The sequence below is a fragment of the Barbus barbus genome (genome assembly GCF_936440315.1).
Source record: "Barbus barbus genome assembly, chromosome: 50".
NCBI classification, from domain to species: domain Eukaryota; kingdom Metazoa; phylum Chordata; class Actinopteri; order Cypriniformes; family Cyprinidae; genus Barbus; species Barbus barbus.
The window spans coordinates 1,560,177-1,585,092 of NC_136728.1; the positions used below are offsets into that span (position 1 = coordinate 1,560,177).

Here is a 24,916-nt window from a genome sequence, read left to right on the forward strand (position 1 = left end):
GTGTTTTTAAACTCTAAAACATGAAATGTGGAGTTATCTGCTTTTGCTATAAAACAAACTTTGAATATGTAAAAAAAAAAAAAAAAAAAAAAAAAAAAAAAAAAAAAAAAAAACTTTCAGTGAACTTTAATTTTGTAAATTGCCTGTATTTGTTTAGTTATTATTACTTAAAACAACCCAACTGCAGTTTGATTGATATTACTTGGAATGTGCAATAAAAAAAGTGTGATTTATATTGTATTATACATTTACGTGTTTTTAAAAACGAGTTATCGGTTTTTGCAAATGAACTCTTCGTATTTTTATTTTCTCAGGGTTTTTTTTCATTGATTTTCTCTAAGTGACAACATGCAGAATCCCTAAAATAAAAAAAATACAGACTTTTGCATGTACACAAGAAACTTTTTTGTGCCATCAAGAAACTCTTCACATGTGCATGGGAATATTTGCATGCTTATGCATTACAATTTATAGTTTTATATATTTCACATGCTTATGCATTAAATTTATAGTTTCCTTTGTGCATCACTGCCATCTTACTTTGACTAAAACGATAGCATGGATGCACATGAATTAACAGAGATCTACCTGCTCAAAATGTGCTTTTCTTACATTATACCTCTAATATCAAGGCCTAATGTCCAATTTAACACATCCTCTGTGGTGGTGGAGAAACCATGACACGAAATGGACTGAAGGCATAAAATTTGCCAAGTTCAAAGGTCTATAAAAAAAGACTGGTAGTGTAAGAAAGAAAAAAAAAAAAAAAGTGTTTAAGATTTGTCTTTTGTTTTGGCCTTGTCTGCCCCTGACACTAAACCCTTATTTGTAAATGAAGCTCTTGTTATTCAGCGTCTCTCTGGAGAGACTCTCTTCCTTTTCCTGTTACGGCTGACCCCTAGCGGTCTCAACACGTTAGTAAGTAATTTTATTCATTCTTTTTTTTTTTTTTATAAAATAGTTAAAATAGTTTTTGCTACCAAACTTTTACTGGTATTGGTACAGTCACAACACTATTCTGCAACTTCACTGGACACTTACAGATTTATATAAGTTACTTTTGATAAGAAACAGTCTCACAACAGCCGTTCTGTAAATTATTATATTTCAACAACAAATATAACATTTATAATTTAGAAGTAAATTTAAAATGATGTAGTTTACATGTTTGCATTCAGTTTTTTAAATTGAGTGTTGATTATTAAATGTAAAAATAAATAGTAATTAAAGTTAAGTTTGGGCTTGTTGTTGACTCTAACCTTACCTTAATGTAAAAGGGCTCCCTATAGTTTAGAGCAGAAGCTGCGGTAGATTTTTATCCCTAAGAATATGTTTATTATAAATGAATTTATTTAAAGAAAGTGCAATTTGTTTAGTAAACACATACACAGAAAAACGTATTTGACTTCAGCTAAATGGTACCTTCTTGAGGACGCAGACCATGGCTGTGGCAGGGCTGATGTGCAGGGCGAGGGGCGTGGACAGCACATCCTGGTACTGCAGGCAGCAGGCGTAAAACTTGGACCAGAACTCCACCTGCAGCAGACGGTAGTCCTCCTGACAGAACTCGTACTCTGTCACGCTGCCCTGAAGCTGAAAACAACATTTAGTGGTAACACAGATGAAGAAGTGAACACAAAAGGGGAAAACAGCACCACCTTACCTCATTTTCCACTGTGACCGTAACCTCTTTCTTCAGCTCCTCCCATGACAAATCAGAATACCGCTCTGTACCTCGTTTGTAAATCTGGACAAAAGGAATCAACTCTTTTAAATAAATGTAAACTATGCATTTACCTGCACCAATATAAAGGGCACCTATTGTGCCCCTTTTTACAAGATGAAATACAAGTCTCATGTGTCCTCAGAATGTGTCTGTGCAGTTTCAGCTCAAAATACTTGCAGAGATTTTTTTTTTACGGAGCTACACGATTCACGTGAATGACCTATTTCAAGGTGAAAACTGCGAATTTCACCGAAAGGTGACAAGTTTGCACCCCTGCATATTATTCTGATATACAGTTTTCTGAGTGCACATACGAAGCACGCGCAGTTACACGCATGGTGAGTATTAAACTAAGCCCTCTTTTCATGCACTTTAACTGTCAAATTCACACAAGTTTGTTAAAAACAGAAACACAGTCGGTTATGTCTGTGAAGGTAAACAGCTGGGAAAGAAATCACGTTTATATTAGATCTATGTGTTAAGTGACAGCATCGTAATATATAGTACTGCTGTCTACGCTATTAATATGAGCCATACAATAAAATAAAAGCAGAAAATCACTCACTGCTCTGGACTGAATAACGCCTATAGCTTCAATAAGATGATATTTCTTACTTAAATGCTTTAGCGTGAAGAGAAATATGAATTTTGCAAGTGAAGTGAATTTTGAATAAGAGGTGATCTTTAAGACCCTTTAAAGGCCTAACATCATAAAACAGGTAAAATAATTATAATAAATGTTCCGGTCTTATTTTTTTTTTTTACAAATAACTAAAATGGCATTAACGAACAGCTGCCCTATCGCATTACAAAGCTAGTATATTGCACCTGCTTGAGTATTTTATAAATGAGGATCTATAATATATTACTCAACAGTTTACAGTATTTTCAATTTCATTCATCTTTGCAAAATCTATGAGGTAGTGCTTCATATCTGAAGTGTCACCTGCCTGAGGTTATGCATTTTTCAGACACAATTTACAAACTGTATAACCATCAAACATTAACATTGCCTCATGAGAGTTTTCAATAACCACAATATCGTCAGACAGCAGCATTTTGGGCGGAGAAAACACTCTGTTGTGCAATTTGTATGTCTGGCTTATCAAGTGTGAGTTAAATGAGACCCAATGTGAACCTTTTTAAGGATTCTCTAAACTAAAAGTAAAGAAAAGAGTAATGTAATTCCTAAATATGCATGCAATATCTAGAATGAGATGACAACCACCCTCTATTTAAACATGGTACTAGAGAAACCAGCATCCCTCGTGGCAGGTTAAAAACTGTACAGTAATTTATTTAATTCCTGAGTATTTGCTTTGTCTGATCATATCTGCAAAGAATACTTCTAGAAAATGGCTTCTGAGAACTTTAAATAATCTATTGTGTTGTAAACCCATTAAGAGTGAATTAAAAGTACACAGATTTTTACCTGTAAAGCTTTAATGATGGCTGAGGCTGTGAAACGTAGAGGTGAAAAAAGTACATCCAGATATATTTCCTGTTAAAAGACAATAGCGTTTAAGGCAACTCAAAATGGCACAGAAGTTTTGACTCACCAGCTTCAGCATTCACATTAAAGCCGAATGCTCTTACCCGTGGGTCTTGGTCTTCACCAACATGAACTTCCTCCTCGGGCGACGGCTGGACAAACACCTGGTTCCACATGCCTGCTGTGCTGCTACATTTTCAGGAAAAAGCAGCAAATATTTATGCATTAATACAATCCTGTATCCCATTCCGATTTCTTCTGATTCTGTGTCTATCTCTGAAATGAAAAACACAATCTAACAAAAGAAAGGCAACCAGAGTAAATACTAAATTATATTTATTGTAGCAAAAACGTTATCCAATACCAACTACTGGGCCAGTGTGAAAATGTATTTGCCCCTGTAACTAATTCCCAAATCTATAAAACTGCATTCGTAATGGGATTTCAGCTGAACCAGACACAATAAGACCCAATTACTGCCAGACCTGCTCAATTAAATCAACACAACACAACTTTTGCAACATCATGAAGTTGCTTAATGGGTCTCATGCAGTAAAAGTATATAAAAGGTGAATAAAATTCCAGAAATGATGAGAAAGAAGGCAAGTGAAATGCATTAGTCCGGCTGCAATATTAATAACATTACATATTTTTGTCTATTTGTAATGCACATTTGACAATAGCTTGAGTTGACAGTAGATTATTTTAGGATGACTATGTAAATTTTTAGGATGACTATGTAAATTTTATGTTCATCATCAAAAATCAGTTACATTAGTCACATCTGTAAAAATTGTAACAACTACATTTTATATGTTGAAATGCAATTATTCTGTTTTATTCAAATTAACCATTGGTCTTTAATATTAGCATACATTTAGGTCATGATAACCCCAGCTAAAACCACACATATAGCACCTCAATATCATAGTAAAAATGTAGCTATATGGTTTCTAGGTATTTGTATGAAAAACGGTAGTCTAAATATATTTAGTATAAATGCACAAACACTATGGGCCCTAGTTTAACAATCTAAGCAAACGGCGCAGGCGCAAATCCACTTTTGCTAGTTTAACGACGTGAAAAATGGTCGGTGCACCTGGCACATGGTCTAAAATGTTGTCCCTATTCTTTTAATGAATAATGGGTATGTTTTGGGCATAATGTGCAATAAACCAATCAGTCTCTCATCTCCCATTCCCTTTAAGAGCCAGTTGCACTCCCGCCATGGCAGATTCGCCATTTACACGCATTTTACACAGGCATTTTTATATTTATGTAGCCTACACAATAATAATCTTTTACATTGTAATCCTTTAGTTTTTAATATTTGGCATGCATGTGTGCTGCTGCGTGTCCCTGTGTGTGTAATAAGCAGAGTGTACGAGCGTTGTAGACCCGCCTATAGGCGCATATTACTAACGCGCTCTTTAAATAACACAGAAATACTGCACCATTGACTTTAGACCAGGTTATAGTTGGTCAACGGCGCAGTCTATTTCTGTTGCCTCAAAATAGCAACGTGCCAACAATGCGTCTGAACACACCTCCTTTTCAGACCAGCACGCCCCGAGCGAACAAAAGGGTGCAAATGCATTTGCTATTTAAACAATGTGGCGCAGGACATGAAAATGATAACTGCGTCGGGCTGAAACTAGCAAAAAACACTTGCGTTGTGCATGATAGGGCCCTATAGCTTAATTACTAAAAATACTGAAATTCCATTCCATTCCACCCCTTTAATACATGTCTATATTAATAATAATAAAATTCCATATCCCACATTTCTGACTGTATCATTGCACAGTGTTTCTCCTGTTTGTCAGTGCCGTTTCATCTGGCTTTAAACTTGGAAACCACCGAATCATTTTGTTCGTCACTGAATTCGCCGTTTAGTGCTCGTGTGACTGACTCATTAGCAAGTAAACGCATCTGCTCAAGTGAGCTCGCAACCGCGGCGCTGCCGTTTGAACTTTGAGCCGAGTGGGTAAACGGTCCTTGTGGCATGCTTCAAATGAGTCGCTCTGTTTCGGTTTTGGCGCATAAACATTATATCAAACATTTATTGAACTGTTAGTGTTTTATCTAGGAAAATTATACCGCAATAATCGCCATATCGCCCAGCCCCAACTCCATCCTTTGTTATCAACAACACAAAGTGCAATAAACATTACATCAAGGGGGTTGAGTGGATGCAAAGCTAAAGAATAAACAATTATTTAAAAAGACAACAATCGTAAAAAATTTTTTTTTTTAAACAATCAATGATGATTAATTATTTTTATAGTTTACCTGCATGTCACATGTAGGGATGTAATGATTACCGGTTTGACGATAAATCATGATACAAGTTTACGGGAAACAGCTGTATTTACGGGAGTTTACGGGAAACAGCTGTATTCAGCTTTTCCAAAAGCGCCACCTGCTGTCAGAGAGTGGATTTACAGAGACTTATATTTACATTCAGCCTGTGTGCAGTTTCTGTCTGGACAAAATCGGACCAAATTTGCATGCCCTGCTGTAAATTTTGACCGGTTGAGGAAAAACAAGCTTATGTGGATTCTATACATTTAAACTATTCAGATAAGCTATCTAGAATTATTTATGGAGCAGATAAAATACATATAATCATATATTAATCAAATATCATTTTGACTTCTAGATTTAAAGGCTGAAATGTGAGGTTTACCTTATGACATTTTTTCAAAGCTTTATTTGAACATTAGATATTTGAACATGCTATTAAAGGGATACTCCACCCCAAAATGAAAATTGTCATTAATCACTTTACCCCCCATGTCTTTCCAAACCCGTAAAAGCTCAATTCGTCCTCGGAACACAATTTAAGATATTTTGGACAAAAACCGGGAGGCTTTTATTCAACAATTCGTCTCCTCTCTGTCTCTCCGTGTCAGGGTAGCGCCATTTTGAAAAGCATCCGATGGACGCAAAGAGTATGCTATCCTCTGTCATCAGTAATGCATGGACAAGTATTGTACGTTTCTTTATGCTGATTTGAATGGAAACAGCGTATCCATACGTTACTGATAACAGAGAATAGCGTACGCACTTTGCGTCAATCTGATGCTCTCCAAAATGGCGCTACGCTGACAGAGGAGACGAATTGTTGAAAAGAAGTTTTTTATTTTTTTGGCATACAAAAAGTATTCTCTTCGCTTCATAAAATTCAGATTGAACCACTGATGGCAGATGTTTTTCATACTTTTATGGACCTTGACAGTGCAATTTACTATGCAGTCAATGGGACAGTCACAAGGCTGCCGGTTTTCATCCAAAATATCTTAAATTGTGTTCCGAGGACGAAGCTTTTACGGGATTGGAACAACATGGGGGTAGGTGATTAATGACAATTTTCATTTTAGGGTGGAGTATCCCTTTAAACTGTTGTCAGTCAAGTTGTCATTTAAAATCCGAACATCATTGGTAATGTTATTGTTTTAATGATTATGTAAACACAAAGTCATTTTATTTGTTGTCTAAATCTAAAACCTGGTGAAGTGATTTGTGTGTCGGTACTTTTTGAACATCTCCAGCACATTTTAACAATACCGTGATAATACTGATAACCGTGATCATTTTGGTCACTATAATCGTGATGAGAAATTTTCACGGCGTTACATCCCAAGTCACATGACCATTAACCAATATCAGAGAATCGAGAACGAAAGTGATGATTGAATGTGTTGTTAAATTATTGAACTTAAATCTCAGGGGGAACTTCAGGAAAACATAACAAGGGGGTTCAGATGAAGTTTGTGACGTTCCCTGCATTACATGAACATGAAAACAGCACAGACATTACAAGGCCATAGTCTACCAGGCTTGAAATATTTTTGTCTACACTTCCAGAATCAAGTTTGTGAATGACACTGGATATAATGACATAAGATGGGATAAGAAGTTGCCAACTGTAGAACCAAACTGTGTATTACTCACTGCTCAAAACTGATGTACTTCACCACAGTCTGGTTGTCATTATCCAGCCAAACAGCCCAAATATCAGTCGCCGTCAAGACAAAATCCACTAGCGTCTCCTGTTCCACACAAACACACATTCTTGTGAGTACACGTCCAACAGCTGAATACTCCATGTTTACTATACTGATCTCTACCTGCGTTGCAAACTGTGTTGAGATGTGATCCAGGCTGTAGCGATTGTTCTCACTGGCCACCAGCTGCAGCACAATGAACTGACTGCCTTTGGGCACGGCGAGGTAGATGGCCAGACACAGGCCGATGGATGAGGAGAAGAAGAGACGGAGCTTATGAGCCTGTGCTGGAGAAGCCTTCATCTCCCCACGACCCGCAGGCATGTAGTCCAACATATCAGTCACCAACAGACACATCTGATGCTGAAAGACAACAGATTAATACATCACTCTGAGCGGCATGCAATTACAGCAGTTACAACTTAATAAATGAATTTATTTGTATATGCATCATCCTCTCCTGGAGCCAAACTGACCTTAAATGACCACATGCGCAGCTTATGATCCTGACACAGTGCGAAAACAAAAGTGTCATCTTCTAGCTGGTGGACAGCCAGACTGATGGCCAGGTCAGAAATGCTCTGATCTCCCCTGTGAATGGATGCTGTGTTTAGACCGTGTTTTTGCTCTGCTCTGGATTGCATGTAGTGTTGCCACATTGGGTGTACGATTTCCAGCCCAAAAGCTCACAAAAACCTGCCCGCTCCAACAAAAAACCGCCCAAAACTTTAACTGTCAAAATAGTGTGATAAAATATGTCCATCAAGGTGGATAAGAGCCATTTTTAACTCTTTAAAAAATAAATGGTGACGACAAAAAAATAAAACGTTAGATATATTTCCCATGGATCAAATCGGGGTAAATGCATTAAAGAGAATTATCAAATGTGACCCTGGACCACAAAAGCAGTCATAAATAGCACAGGTATATTTGTAGCAATAGCCAAACATACATTGTATGGCTCAAAATTATTATCATTATGATCATTTATACAGTTATATATTCAACATCAGATCCGTTATCGCGGTAAAAACCTGTCACTCCTGAATCATCACGTCTGTCTGCTGCTCCCTAGTGATTGTCTACAAGTGCAGCCGTGACGCCAACATCAGCACCAGTCGTCTTTGCAGTGTGTGCGTGTGTTTAGTAACGTCGTGATGACTGATTGGATGCAGTATGTACACTTGGGCTTGTTTGTTAACCAGTCAGCCTATACAATTGATATGTTTGAAAACCGACAAACTGAGACTAAACTTTGTCCACCCGCCCAAGCCAATTTTTACCTCCACAATCAAATTCAAAACCACCCAATCTGGCAACACTGGTTGTATGGGATTCAATCAATATCTAAATTTTATGCAAAAAAAAATACCTGATGGCAGTGGGCATCCAGCCGGCCAACCGCTGCATCATTGAACTCTGTTTCAACTCCAGAATGGACACGATCCCTTTATAACAAGAAAGTGGAAATAATAATAACATTCTTAGAATTTTTGTCTATCCAATGAAAATCCATGCAACCAAAACTTTCATTAAAAAGTCCAAACAGCCATTATAAAAGTACCCAATATGAATCAAGCAGTTTATTCCAAGCCTTCTGAAGAGTTGCAATGATTTTATATGATGAACAGGCTTTTATTCATATATATATATATATATATATATATATATACACATATACACACACACACACACGTATGTATGCATGTATAAATAAAAAAGCCTAAACTCAAGGGATAGTTTATTAAAAAATTAAAAATCCTGTCAACATTCACATGAGAAATCTTACCTCATGTTTTTCCAAATCTGCATGATTTTCTTTTGTGTAACAAAATATATTTTGAATGGCATGAGGGTGTGTAAATGACAAAATGTTCATTTTTGGGTCCCTTTAATTTAGGCTTTAAATTTGTACTTCACTGAAAGCGACTGTGTCTCTTCAGAAGACTTGGATTACTTTTCAAATCTTTTTGTACTTTTTTGAGGCTTGATGGTTTTCATTCCATGGACTTACAATAACTATTCCTTTAAACAACACAATGAAGTTGTATGAACTATCAACTCTACTAAATTTCTTTCAAACTTTGTGATATTCTGAAATTGTTTAAAAAGGCCAGAACAACTTTCTTCATGAAATAACTAAATCTAAAGGCCTGATCTCCTGCCCTTATAAACACTGAGCATGTTAACCACAAGACAAGCATGAGTTTTTAAGGTAGCTGTGTTTCATTTCCACTTAACACAACAATGTGCCAAAATTTAAGATTTGACAAACATGAATGTTTTACTAAATTTACCTCTTCTTTTTTTTGTACTTTAGACAAATTATGTTCAGAAGATGAGGGCACCGGTTTACTCTCAATGGTTTGGTGCTATTGCAATGTAGACAACATCAATGACTACAATGTGTCTCTCTGGATTCTGAAAATATGACCTTTGCAAACATATTTAAGACTAAAATATGCAAGACATTTTTACAAGCTTGCATTTTAAAAAATAATTATAAAACATTTTCAAACTTTAAGGACCCACGGACTACCCATGTATATTAGGGATGGGAATATTCCCGATTCGAAAAAAGTTAACGATGCATCGGTTTAAAAAGTGTGCATCAGATACAAGTTGGCATTTGTATCGCAATGCATCATGTCTAACATATTTGCATCGGTAAAAAACTATTTATTTATATTTAATTACTAGTTTGTGCGCTACACTTTTATGGTTTAGAAAGTGACCAGTATTTTATATGCAGATTGATTTCTCCTCTCAAAACTGTTTCTAAGCACGTTCTCTGCACGCATGCGCGCTAAACAGACGGAGCGCAATAATTCTGGATCAAATATATTTTATGATAGCAGTAACTGTAAAGGGACTATTGTAATGGTAAACAAATTGTAAGCTAATACTATAATAATTACTAAGCTCAGATGAGTTAATATGCGTTTCTTATAGCAGTTAAAATGTACACTGTAAAAAATAAGTGTAATTTAAACTAAAATTTTGTAAAAACGCTACTGTTAATAGGTTAACAGTAAGTTACAGTAAGTTCCTGTACTATATACAGGGAAAAACTGTAAAAGACCTAACCAGACATTTCATGTAATTTTACAGTAACATGCTGTTAATTGTAGTTTGTAGAAGTAAAAAAATAACAATGTATAATTTACAGTCAAAAATTGTAAACAGATATTCCCAGAATTCCCTGCATGACACTCCACATTTGAAAGTATTTTGTTTAAATAATAAATTTTTCTCAATAGTTTTTGTTATCAGTTATGTACATTTGGGCTTTAAGTTACATCATCTGTTGTTTAATTAAAGTTTATTGCATTATTTAAGTATCATGCGTTACCATGATGGTGTTTAGTGTTTGCATGCATGCACCTTCTGTATATTAGTATATACTTCTGCTTGTGGCGAAGCTACCTGTGATGAGCTTTCTCTTTTACCACCTGCATTGTTATGGTGGTTGTCAGTATGCTAAAGGTACAAAACAGATTTTAATAGCAGTGTTGTTGAATTTAGTGGTTTACATTCAAATTTCCTTGTTTGTAAATTACAGGTTTATACTGTAAATTTGACAGTTTTGTTCTGTAAATGTGTTTACAGTTTTTCTGTATTTTTATTCTGGCAACCACAGCTGACAATTATTTGGTAAAAACTACAGCATTTCTTTTAGTGTAGTTTTAATTTAGTGATTTTAAATGTTAGTTTAGTGATTGTTAATGCTTTAAAAGAGCAATGTTAGATTGTAATGTTCTAATGCTATCTGTTCTAACTATAAAAGGTACAGCTGTTATAAAAGCAGAGAGAAAGGCTGCATGGCTATGATAGTCTGTGAGAGAGTCAGTGGTAATATCATTGCGTTCCTATTGGTCAGTGAGCTCAGCTCAGCCTGACAGTTTGCCTGCCCTGAACCAGGTTAGATTTCCAGCAGAATAGCCACAGTTACTGAGGTTGATCTTTGTTAAATTTGCATTATGGGTGGGTGCCGATAGCCTCGTGGTTAGTGCGCCGACATATAGCACAGTTGTGCTCACAGCGACCAGAGTTCGATTCCCAGCTCGAGGTCCTTGCTGATCCCACTCCCCTCTCTCTTCCCAATGCTTTCCTGACATCTCTCTACTGTCCTGTCCATTAAAGGCATAAAAGCCTGAAAAAAAAAATTGCTTTATGGAAACAAATCATTTGACTGAGTCAGACTAACTGAAATAAGCCTGGCCTATTTGGTCAACTTGTTTTATGAAACAGGCCTCGAGGCGTTAGAAGTCAGAAGACACGTTAATTTATGATTTGCTGTCCTGTCTGAACCAAAGAAATAAAAAGCGATCTCATTTTTTCCACAGCATCGTATTGCATTGTGTTGAATCAAATCAAAATCGTATCGCATTGCAAGCTTCATATGTATCTTCAATGTATCGTAGGCTATGGATCGAGATGCATATCGCATCAGTTATGGAGATGCACATCCCTATATAGATATATATAGATAGAGTAAGACAGATAAAGATGACTGTATAGGCAGACACAAACCATCTTGATCATGAGCAGGCAAGGTGACTACAGTAATGCCACCCGAGGGCGAGGCGAGGGCGAACACTGCCTCCCCCTGATGACTGATCCAGGCGGCCGATGTGGACGGAGCGGTCGCTGGCGTTCCTTGTGCAAATGGGAGCACGTAACTGTGGGCTGGCTCATTTAAATTCAGCTTCCCAATGTCTGTGAAAATGGACTGCATCTGGAGTTCAGTGACCAAATCCTATAAAAGATGAATCTGTTAGACAGAGTATATAGATCATATACAGTAATATCATTGCATTCTGTATCGGTCAAAATTAGGGGTGTAACGGTACACAAATATGACGGTTCGGTACGTACCCCGGTGTTAACGTCACGGTTTGGTATGATTTCGGTACAGCAGGGGGAAAACTAAACTTTTTTTTTTTTGCTCTTTCTTTAAATACATTCAGTTATAGTTAATTTTCTTAGTGATAAAAATCTACCTCAGCTTATGCTTAAAACTATAGGGATCCCTTTTACATTATAAGGTTACAACAACTTAACCCAAACTTAAATTTAATTACAATTTATTTTTAAATGGATGATCAACACTCAACTTTAAAAAAAACAAACAAATTGTATGCAAACAAGTAAATTGCACATAATACAGTTTTTAAATTAACTTATAAATAATAACTATTTGTTAAAATATATTCAATTACACACTGGCTGTCATAGAATGTTTCATAACAGATTAATTTAAACATGCATTAAATAATTAAGACTACCAGGTTTAGTTATGGTGTAATATTTGGCTAAATGCTCCTCTAGACTTCATTTCTCTAGTGAACTAACGAGCTGTGGACACTGATGACTTGCTGAGGACAGACTGCTGTTTATACAGCGATCTGTCATGCCACAAAGACTGTCAAAACGCCATTTATTATTTGAATTTCCTGGAAAGAAAAAAAAAGAAAAACTGTATTCATTCGGTACACATGCCAAAAGACCGGTACCGAAACAGTTCGGTACGAATACAAGTACCGTTACACCCCTCGTCAAAACTGATGCAAAAAGTTGTATTATTTTATAATGCATAGGGGTGGGCGATATGACCAAAGTTTTATTTCACGGTAACAATATACAGTCAAGGCCAAAAATATCGGCACCCTTGGTAAATATGATCAAAGGAGGCTGTGAATATTAATCTGCATTGTTAATCCTTTAGAGCTTTTATTTAAATTCACCAAAACCTAACCTTTCATTGGATAATAAGAATTTAAAATGGAGGGAAATATCATTATGAAATACATTTTTCTCTACACCAAACATTTGTAGCACGCGTCGCATCCAATAATCACAAAGAGCTCTGTGCTTTCTTACTTCTGATAAGAAACAAACGCTCAGCTTTCAAATCCGGTACATTCTACCATGAAATACAAACAACGAATGCTGTTTTGATGCTTTTAAATGTGACGTGACAGATCGCTATTGCACCTCAGTTCAAGTTCAAGTCTCTTCCAGTTTAATAAGTTATAGCGCAAAATACACATGAATGTACATCATAAGATGTTGAAAGATACAGTATGGCTTACCAAACTGCATCATGTCTGTCTAATGTAATCGCTCAATCAGTGTTTCAACTGCGGAAAGGTGCCAATAAAACAGATTGTGAACAGTATGTCACTTAACGTGTTAGTTAGTTAGTTATAAAACAACACTGAAGAGGAGCTTTTTTACTTATTATTATTTATGTGTGTTTGAATAAATCTGGCATTGAGGTATTTATGAAGAAAAAAGGAAAGTTTTTAAGTTTATGGTAACAAAAGTGGTTAACATTCAACCTGTTCTTTTTCATCAGTATTATTTGTGATTTGAATTTTGTGAACGGGAGTTCCTCTTTTGCTGTGCTATAAGCTGGGCTTCGAATTCACGACCTTCACTTTTTACAAGAAAAGGTAATTGTCAGTTTTGCTTACATCTATTCACGGTTTAAAACAAAAACAAATGATGAAATATGGATTCATTGTTATTCTTAATTGAAAAGTACAACAACAATAAAACAGTAGCTACAAACTAACTTATATAATGTAATTAACATAAACGAATGAGAGGAGGCATGGCATAGGCTACACCAGAACGTTTAGCAAACACTGGGCAATCAAATAAATAAAGAACATTTAAAGAAATGTGAGATTGCTGTTTATCTCACGTTACGCTAAGACAAAACCAACATGTTCAACTTCTCTGGTTTAAGCAGCAGTCTTTTATTTTACGTTCGCTCGAAAACCAAATCCTGCCTCCCCGTCCGCCATCGTTTCCTCAGTATTCACGCCATTTTTGCCACTGATGCTGACGCGGCGATTATAAACCAGGCTCTGCTCCCAAAGAGCACTCATTGAAAGTGCCTCTCTCACTCTCTTCACATGATCAGAAATCTTACTCCTGCTGCACTGTGCGCTTTATGCATGGACGTTTTGGAGCAGCAGACCATGCACTGGCACAAATGCGACCAAGTCAAATTTGAACTTGCACATAACTATCGGTATCGGCCGATATCATTCTGAATAATCAGCTATCGGTATCGGCCGATATCATTCTGAATAATCAGCTATCGGTATCGGCCGATATCATTCTGTATAATCAGCTATCGGTATCGGCCGATATCATTCTGTATAATCAGCTATCGGCCGATATCATTCTGTATAATCAGCTATCGGTATCGGCCGATATCATTCTGTATAATCAGCTATCGGCCGATATATTCTGAATAATCAGCTATCGGTATCGGCCGATATCATTCTGAATAATCAGCTATCGGTATCGGCCGATATCATTCTGTATAATCAGCTATTGGCCGATATCATTCTGTATAATCAGCTATCGGCCGATATCATTCTGTATAATCAGCTATCGGCCGATATCATTCTGTATAATCAGCTATCGGCCGATATCATTCTGTATAATCAGCTATCGGTATCGGCCGATATCATTCTGTATAATCAGCTATCGGCCGATATATTCTGAATAATCAGCTATCGGTATCGGCCGATATCATTCTGTATAATCTAGGGATGCACCGAATCCAGATTTTTGGGGTTCGGCCGAATACCGAATCCACCGTTTAAGATTCGGCCGAATCCGAAACCGAATACCGAATCCTACTCGCATCCTTAGTTTTAACATCGGCGATGTTGTGTACTGCTTAGGGTCCTTGCCAAGAGGGCTGCATTGGGATTGGGACCCGCCGGGTCCCGCGGGACCCAACGCAAATCTCGCGGGAGCGGGCGGTTTGAACTTTGCTGCGGGCGGGAATGGGCGGCTAACCTAGCGACATGATGTCATTGTCAACAAAATCAAAGTACTTGAAGTCTAAAGAAATGCGCGGTAGCCTAAGCGTTTTAGATGTCCCCGATAGCCCAGGCTATATTCATCTTCCCTACCAGTGCGTCAGAATACATGCAGGTCAGGGAAAGGAACAAACATGAATCTCTTTAATAATAGCAATACAATACGGTTTTTTTTTGTCCTGCGGGACGGGAGAAGACACAAAATCAATGCATCTCTATTATCGTGCGGGAATAAATTCTCAGAGTTTTGCGGGTGCGGGCGGGAGTGGACATACATATTGCGGGAGTGTAACACACACGTTGCGGGAGCGGGCGGTAATGGTCAGAAATTCGGCGGGCGCGGGATGAAGAAAACAGTCCCGCGCAGGGCTCTACTTGCCACCACGAGACAAATTGGCATTGCAAATTGAACATAAAGCTCGACTTGAATCGCCTTCTTTTGGTTGAAAGTATACTGCCAAACAAAACTTTTTTTGCTTACGAGTTCCATTTTCAGATTCTTACAGCCTACTACATTCGAACGGGTCCTATGTAAACACCTTCACGTAATCAACGGCCGTGTGACGTCGTAGCGCAAGTCTAGGGTTCGGTTTCGGTGGAAAATAAATCTAAGGTTCGGCCGAAACCGAACCCCGTCAAAAAGCCCAGGATTCGGCCGAATCCGAATCCTGGATTCGGTGCATCCCTAGTATAATCAGCTATCGGTATCGGCAGAGAAATTCAGTATCAGTGCATCTCTAATTAATATATGTAGTTATTCTGAAAATCGACAAAAAGGACTTTATATAACTCAAATACTTTAGAAATAAATTGTTTGATTTTTCTTTTATTAGGCAAATTACTGATTTAGTAAAAACACTCAATTTATAGATTAACTGCCCCCAACTGACTGGCATTAAATGCAACTTATAGGTGCAATTAAACTTTACATTAGGCATTTCTAAAGTATTTTTTTTAAATCTCATGTATTTGTTTTACTTCAAACTTTTCAAACTTTAATTTATAATATCTAAATATTTTATATTGAAATATGAAAAATGTTAACTAGCAACCTTCACCTGCAGCTTTAATCAAGAGAGGGAAGAGTTTAGTGACTAGAAAGGAAAGCAGCAGTATGCATGCTGTTTTGACATCACGGTTCGACCTCAGTGAAGTCGGCCCCCACCCAACGCAAAACACCGGCAAAATAGTCTCAATCGTTTGTGCTGTAAAAATTTTTGTTTGTGCTGCTTTGGTTTTTAATATATTAAAAGAATATTACTAGGTCATTCTGAGGTCACTAGCCCCCCCACATGCTCCAAATTCACCCAAAAGTGCCTCGTTTGTTTGTGCTAGTCTGTGCCGGTAGCATTTGCATTTTTGCTACTGTCTTGAACAATAGCCTACAGTTGAAGCTTGTTGTATTTTTAAATGCTATCCTGAAAACCAAATTTGAAATTAGAACCGCACACGCAAAATCCTGGGCAATTAATAGTAAATATGACCAAAACAGGGTACTGTTTGTAAATTGCACAATGCAGTAAACATGTAAATTGCACAATGCAGTTTTTAAATGAACTTACAAATTATAAAATTTAAATTTATTGTTGAAATATATTCATTTACACAGTGGCTGTCAACTTGTTACATAACAGATTTATTTAAACAAAATAATTAAGACATCACTATCAGGTAAAGTGAAATAATGAGTATACGGTCTAATATTTCATGAAATGCTATTCTCTGCACTTTATGTCACTAGCAAACTAACAAGTTTTATTGATGTCTTTCCGCAGGAGAAACACTGATTGAGGAGGCATGAGATGTTCATTCAGGTTTATTTCACGTTAAAACTAAGAGATCGTGCGCTCTGTGCAGCCATTTGAAAGCGATCTGTCACGCTACAAAGAGCATAAAAACTGTTTGAATTTCCTAAAGAAATTGACATCATTTGAAAGATGAGACTGTTTCTTATCAAAAGTGACAATATATTAAACTGGAAGTTTACAATGAAGTTCCACTCGTGCAGTGGTTAAAACAACGTGGTTATTTGATCGGTACACATGCATACTGAACTGAAAGACCTGTACCGAAAATTATCAGTGCGATTACATGTACCGTTACACCCCTAGCAGCAAAGATCCAGACACTTACACTGCGGTACATGCGGCTGGGGTGCGGCAGCACCAGGCGATGAACCGACTGGCTGGTGACGATCAGAATGACCACGTTGTTAAGGGTCTCGTATATGCAAACTCCTCCGGGCAGCAAGAGGCAGTTTGGGACACGCAGGCGGACAGCATTATTCAGAAGATTAGTGTCCAGCGACTGCTCCACAAACTGAACCGTGTCACCTGAGGTGGACCTGGAAAATGAGAGACATACTAAAGTGAATATACTGAACATCAAACAAACAGCGGAAGTCAGTCATTTCGGGAATGTATGAAACGTGTTTAAAGAATAAATAACTTCATATTCATCAACTTTCACCAATTTATTCAGAACACACCATTATATTAGAAAAACATTACATCAGGGCAGAAAACATGCATACTGTATAAGATTACAATTGTGACTGCTGTGATTATAAAGGGGTCGTGACATGAGAAATCTAATTTGCCTCAATCTTTTGGCATATTAGAGGTCTTTGTGCCATTAAAACATCCTTCAAGTTTCATAGCTTAAAACGTCCTCCTCGTTATAAACAAAGCGTTTAATCAAGCTCCAAAAACAGCTCGTTTGGATCTGAGGTGCAATATGACATCACAGGGGCACAGTCGTTTGCATAAACACACCTCCTGAGCAAGACATCGACCAATAGTCTTCTTCTCTCCATAGGCTCCACCCACTGGCGTTCAGTCACTTAAGGGCTGACATTTAACGTTGCGTCAAATGCAAACAGAAATAACATTCACTGCGCTATCTTGATATAGACGTGCGTTCACTTTCTGACTCGGTTTTATTTTGATTATGTTGTCAAAACACTCCAAACATGCAATAGCGAGGGGGCATTGATACCGTTTCCTATGCAGTGACGTTAACCAGTCATAACAGTGACCGATTCCTGACAGTCCTTAAAGGACTTGCCCCTTAAACCAGGTCATTTTAGACAGGGTCAGAATGAGAGTTAAAAATAATAATTTTTCCACATATTTACTTATTTGTATTTTTTTTGTGCAAAAAACTTTATTAACATTTATAAGTAAACCCAGTGATGAGTTTTTGTCTCAAGGTCTGCATATAAAGTCACACCAGAGGAGTTCAGCTGGGATCAGGACTTGTCTTTCTGCAGACCAGTCAAGTTCTTCCACACTGACTCATTCAATCATGTCTTTCTGAAGCGTGTCTTATACACAGAGACACTGTCATGTTAGAATAGAAAAGGGTTCTGTCCAAACTGTTGCTATAAAATTAGAAGAACACAATTCCCTAGAATATCATTATTAGAGATCGACCGATATATCGATTTGCCGATATTTTTCCCGATATTTAAGCATTTTTCCATAATCGGTTTTGTAATATCGGATTCCCCGATAAACACAAGTTTTGAGAATTGCGCGCAGGATCGCAATTGCAGCGCATCTGAGGGGAGACGAGACAACAACAACATGCAGGTACTTGATTTGCTGTAGTTAGTAAACTATTTAATATTACAGGCATTAATGCACAAATTAGATGTATTACATAAATGCCTGATATATAGTTTATGCAACTTGGCTCTAAGAAATATGATAAATAAGATACTCTGTCAAGCCCTGTCCCTATAAAGATATAACTTTGCCTGAAATAACACAGCCATGAATTAGCGCATGTTGGAAATAAAAGCGCTGAATTTAATTCTCTCTCTCTGTGGTCTATTAGTCTCGTGAAGTCGGAGTCACGTAGATAATCCGTCAAGTCTTCTCCAAATAAAGACGTAACTTTGCATGAATTAAATAATACAGCCATGAATGATTGCATGTTGGAAAGAAAAGCATTGAATGTAATTCTCTCTCTGTTGTCTATATGCTCATCATTAGTCTCGTGAAGCCGCTTTCATATTGCTGTTCACTCAGCGGCTGATGCTCAAGAAATGCTCAGCACGGCCACCGCATGTAACTTTTAACAAGATTCACTTTTTTGAAACACCCTAAATTGTATTAACACTTACTATATAAACATTATTTAGTTTATAAACATCTAAATTAATACAACTCTATGGGAATTCTCTGCAATCGATGGCAGTTTGAGTAGCCTATAGTTCTGTGTAAATGCATAGATAAACCGCGCTGTCAGCAGCATAGTTTAGAGCATGCCAGTTGAGAAATGCAATAAAATACAATGCTTGTTATATTCCAATATTCCAGAGAATATTATTCCGTGAATTAACATTATCCAGTGAATTATTCTTCACTCCTTAGCCTATTAAACAGCTTATAAACCTACTAAAACTGTAGTTAAAAATGAAGTTGATATGACTCCTGTTCTTTATTTATTTTCTCCATTTGAAAACATTAGCCATACTACGTTTATTTTGCTTACTGCTAATATTAGTGTTGCTGCTAAAGCTTTTTATTGTTGTAATACGAAGATTAAATTTAACATGCCAGGGCTCTAGACTGCGACCAAAATGGTAATTGTTTGCGAGTTAAAATTTGACGTGGTCGCATTTGTTCGAGTGCCTGATCTGCGCTGCTCCAAAGCGTCTGCTTCATACAGCGCGCGCTGCCAGCCGCAGCACATTATAGCAGGAGTCAGATTTCACTGATCACGTGAAGAGAGATGCTTTCAGCCGAGCGCTTAGTGGGTAGAGCCTGGTTCATACTCGGCGCGTCAGCATGAGCGTGAAGGTGCGCGTCGCGGACGGAGCGCAACGGATGGATTTGTTTTCAAACTAAAGTAAAAGACCGCTTCTTAAACCAGAGAAGGTGAACGTGGTGGTATTCTTGTAGAAAAAACATGCAAGTCCTGTCAGCTACAGCCAGTTAAGTTTGACTTTTCTTTTTGTTTTCGTTTTGAGAAGCTTGTTATCTTTGCTTGCACGTTACGCTATGGAGGCTTTCCTTAATTACAAAAAAGTAATAATATTTATTTGCTTCCTCAGAGTTTGCTAAACATTCTGTAATATACTCGGTATATAGTACAGCATGTGATGTGTCCTATGCCATGCCTCGTCTTATTCGTTTTTGTTGATAAATGTTATGTAAGATAGTTTGTCATTGTCAACGTACTGTTTTATTGTTGTTGTGCTTTTTAATTAAGAATAACAATGAATTCATCTTTTGTTTTAGTCTTAAAAAGTGAAAGGTGTATAGATATAAGCAAAACAGACAATGATCTTTTCTTGTAAAATGTGACACCAAGATCGCAAATTTGAAAGTGAAAGCGCACAAAAAAAGGAATTCCTGTTCACAAAATTTAAATCACAAATAATACAGATGAATAAGAACGAGTTGAATGTTTAACACTTTCGTTATCATATAACTATAAACTATGATAAAAGTTCATCAGCATGCATTGATTAATCAAATGTTGTAGCAAAAACAAAAAAAAAAAAATTGCAAACAAATTATGTGCTCCTGAGACCAACTGAGAAAGATAGTCGCAAAAGTGAGATCAGTGGGAAGAATGAGTCTAGAGCCCTGCATGAAAGACTGCTAATTCTCAAAACATTTTTTGTTAAGATGACTGAAAGGAGGAAAAACCAAAGTGAAGTATGGACTTACTTCACGCAGTCATTTATTTACTTTATAACAGTAAATAAATATCGGCTCTGCATATCGGTTATCGGGCACATAAGCATGCAAATAATTGGTATCGGTATCGGGTATAAAAAAATCAATATCGGTCGATCACTAATCATTATATGCTTAAACATTAAGATTTGTACTCATAGAAATGACTAAAGTAGTCAAACATGTTCATTAGAAGGGGGTGACCCAATACTTTTGCCAATATAGTGTACTTCCATTGACATATCAGATCCACTGCATGTCAATTTTTCAATGTCAACTACTGCAATTTAGGATTTAATACCGCATTTAAATGTTCGTCACTGCCAAAACTTTGCCTTGTGTGCTTAGTAGGGCTGTAGCGATACACTAATCTCACGATACGATACGATACACGATATTCAGCTCACGATACGATATATATCACGATATTTAGCCAACGATACGATTCGATATAATTCGATACGCTTACATCATTTTCTGATAGATTTAAAAGAGACAGTGTGATTTTGGTGACATCTTGTGAGTGTTTCATTTACTTGGATTGAATTAATTGAAATAAACTCAAAAAACATCAGACAGCTTGCAAAATAAATGCTGGACAAAATTAATCAAAGATGTGTTGAGAAAATTAGTTCCATTTATTGAAACAGTAAAACCCTCCGCATGAGCATTTGCTGTGCCCTCTTCATCCACACTCCAAAGTGACTAAGTCAACATCATCGCGTTCACCATGCGCCTAAAGCCGGGGTTTTCCACCACTGAATACGGTCTCAAATCATGACAAATAAAGTAGGCAATGGACTCTGTAATTTTCTGCGACCTTGGTGAAGCAGATGGAAACTTGTGGGAACAACCGCCATCGATGTCCAGCATAGTTTGTTTTGGGTCACGCGGCCGCTGCTGCTTTGGGTCCTCCGTAAGCATAAACTTGTCCAGGTGGTGACGTTTTAGGTGCGCTCGTAAATTTGTGGTATTGCCGGAATATTTAACGTTAGTGCCACATAGCTTACACACCGCGATGCTTTTATCCAAGTCGTTGCTTTCCTTCTTTTTTTTAAAACCAAAGTGCTCCCACACATCTGCTTTTAAGCAGGCGGGTGCTGGATTTATATTCGCCGCCGTTCTCTGAATATCCTCGCTCTGACTTGATATTCTCTGAATATCCTCGCATCTGCGTCTGTGTAAAGTTAGTACGGGTAACTTGCTCTACAGCAACACTAGCGGCTGGCTGACCAAATCGCTCTTCCTGCAACGCGAACGGGGGTAAACAACACGGGGGATTTGAATGGGACGTATGTATCGATACTCGCGGCTAAAAAATCGATACTTTCTTTGGGAAAAAAATATCGATTTATATCGCAGAATCGATAAAATCCTCCAGCCCTAGTGCTTAGGAGCATGAAAAAATTAAACTTATCCAAATTATGAATGAATTATATGTGATTATTAATGTCATTTTGACGGCAATGATAATATTCAAGTAAAGACTAAAGTCACCTTCACTAAAGGGTTCTAGTGCTGTTCCAGTTACTCTCAACTAATCAAAATCAAAGCAGTCTGGATGTGATAGATCTCAGCTGAAAGAGATGATCTCAAAGTAATCAAACATTTCTGAAGAAACTAGAAATACAATCAAGTCACCATTGCATCAAAAGAGAGTCTGAAAAGTATTGCAGCATTAATCTGTGAGCTCTCACCAGTGTATGAATCTGTTGCTGGTGACTGAGAGGAGCTTCCCGCTGTCCTCGTATGAGAATCCCCCCGCACTGTCTGCATACTTCACACCGCCGGAGTGAAGTCCAACACCTGCCGGACACAACAGCACAGACCTCAGTATATCCGGCACAACCGAAACACTCTGCACACACTCGGGTCAACTCAGATTTCTCACCATCTTAAAAACACTTTGGCAGAGAAACTGCCTGCAGAAAAATGCATGATTTACAGGTCATCCAGATAATTAATGAAGACCACCTAATGTTTTCATCTTTATAAAGCCAAAACCCAGCAAAATAGGATGGCGCCCCATTATTTCTGTCAATTTTATCACTATAATTCCCTTATGGGTGTTATTTCATGAATACACTATATTGCTAAAAAAGCAGTATAGCTATGACTTCAAAAAAACATTAGTCATTTCTCTCAGTCTCTACTTGTATGTGTCCCTGCAGCACAAAAGCAGTCATCAGTAGCACAGGTATATTTGTAGCAATAGCCAACAATACAATACTGGTCAAATTTATCCATTTTACTTTTATGACAAAAATCATTAGGATATTAAGTAAAGATCATGTTACATGAAGATATTTTCAAAATGTCCTACTGTGAATATATCAAAATTTAATTTTTGATTAGTAATATGCATTACTAAGAACTTCATTTGAACAACTTTAAAGGAGATTTTCTCAATATTTAGATTTTTTTGCTCCCTCAGATTCCAGATTTTCAAATAGTTGCATCTCAGACAAATATTGTCCGATCATAACAAACCATACATCAATGGACAGATTATTATTAATTTAAAAAAATGACCGTATGACTGGTTTTGTGGTGCAGGGTCACATATATGGGTCAAAGACGAGACACCCCTCCTGTAATCAACATCAAATTAATAACAAAATATAAAGACTGAAAGTCAATGTTTAATGGTCAGAAGTTATTATTAGCCTTTTGGCTCGTTTATGTCCCAAGCATGGCTGCAATGTGTTCAGATTATTTTTGATTATTTCATTTGAAAAAGTTAACGTTTATTTTATTGCCAATATATTTTAGTTTGTCTGGTATATTTTGATTAGATCAGATAACACGTTAAGCGGTCATATCGTGATGTTACACCCACGGGGCATGTTGTCACATTCTTTGAGGGAAAATAAAGAAAAACGTATTCACTGTAATTATGAAATAAAGCGTCGTATTTGTAGTAGACAAGTGTAGCATTACTGTGGATAACATTATACTCTGAAGGCCATGTGGATTTACACAAAGTGTTTTCCCCGTTTCCCCTACTGTAATTACTACTTGTACTGTAGTCCCAACATGATGCGCCGCTTGCCGTTTAGAAGCACATAAAAATCCCTGAAAGAAAAGGGGAAAAACTTGAATTTGAGAGAAATGTAGCACAGTAAGCGATATATTAGTCTTTTATGTGATGTTCTCCAGCGCCGCCGCCTCGCGACACGCACGCGCTGCAGCACTAAAGGCACCGTTTCCTCGCGCAGCCTCTTAAAACACATCTGACTGAAACCGCCGTCTCTAAAACAGAGTAGAACGAAAAAGCGTTACCCAGATTCAATGTGATCTGTCTGAATCGTACAACAGACTCTCTTTCAAATCCGCAGATCTCTATGTAACTCCTTTCTAGCACACCCGCCATCTTCCCGCGGTGCACCCTGGGACTGAGCTGCGCGCTTCCGCCTTTCAAACTCTTAAAGGGCCAGTGCACTACACTCCAGCACCTCTGCAAACCTTATATAATTATACATTTGATAAAACAGACAGAGAAAGAGAGACAGAGAGCAGGGAAGTATTATATATATATATATATATTATATATATGTGTTATATGTGAATATCTTTTCTTTAATGTCTTTGTTATGAATGTTATCCTTAATGTTCATCATATAGTACTCTTGATGTTAAAAATGTTACTCATGTTTTGATGTTATAATTTTTTACAGTATTATATGTGAAACACTTTGTATTTTCGAAATGTTACATGCATGTCTTTTTGGCAAATAAATATTTAATTTTTAAAAAATAAAAATAAAAAATCACACTGGTTCTTTAAATAAAAAAGACACTATGATTTTTCCATTGACTTTCGACATTGCAGAAAATACAATCTAATGCCATATATTGCCATGTATTTTAATCTGGGCTGTTATAGATTAAAATGTAAACGTAAACATTTGTGTATTTAAAAATAGTAAAATGTAAAAATGTGTGTATACTGTATTTATCCAAATCCATTGAATGTATTCAGCAATGTTATTCAACCCTACTCAAATTGCACATAGGGCCTTTTAAAGCAGAAACTATACTGAGGAGCATGTCCAAGAATGAGGTTAGAATATTCCCAAATAAAATGAAATGAAAGATTTACAGAAAGGTATTTTATGTGAGATAGATAGACTTGGCAGTAAATG

General features: G+C 37.1%; 1 protein-coding gene across 1 annotated transcript in view; it reads right to left on the minus strand.

Annotated features, from left to right (window-relative positions):
- Positions 1 to 24,166, minus strand: part of LOC306868564 (nuclear pore complex protein Nup160-like) — a 62,019-nt gene extending 37,853 nt beyond the window's left edge. Inside the window, exons 1-12 of the mRNA XM_079414811.1 lie at positions 24,054 to 24,166; positions 22,469 to 22,577; positions 17,212 to 17,422; positions 11,762 to 11,987; positions 8,601 to 8,676; positions 7,705 to 7,819; positions 7,352 to 7,591; positions 7,176 to 7,273; positions 3,323 to 3,407; positions 3,159 to 3,227; positions 1,664 to 1,747; positions 1,423 to 1,593 (exon numbers count right to left, since the gene is read on the minus strand). Of these exons, the coding sequence (XP_079270937.1) occupies positions 1,423 to 1,593; positions 1,664 to 1,747; positions 3,159 to 3,227; positions 3,323 to 3,407; positions 7,176 to 7,273; positions 7,352 to 7,591; positions 7,705 to 7,819; positions 8,601 to 8,676; positions 11,762 to 11,987; positions 17,212 to 17,422; positions 22,469 to 22,577; positions 24,054 to 24,144 (1,575 nt within the window). The 5' untranslated portion in view covers positions 24,145 to 24,166. The remainder of the gene's footprint in view (positions 1 to 1,422; positions 1,594 to 1,663; positions 1,748 to 3,158; positions 3,228 to 3,322; positions 3,408 to 7,175; positions 7,274 to 7,351; positions 7,592 to 7,704; positions 7,820 to 8,600; positions 8,677 to 11,761; positions 11,988 to 17,211; positions 17,423 to 22,468; positions 22,578 to 24,053) is intronic.
- Between the last annotated feature and the right edge of the window lie 750 nt (positions 24,167 to 24,916).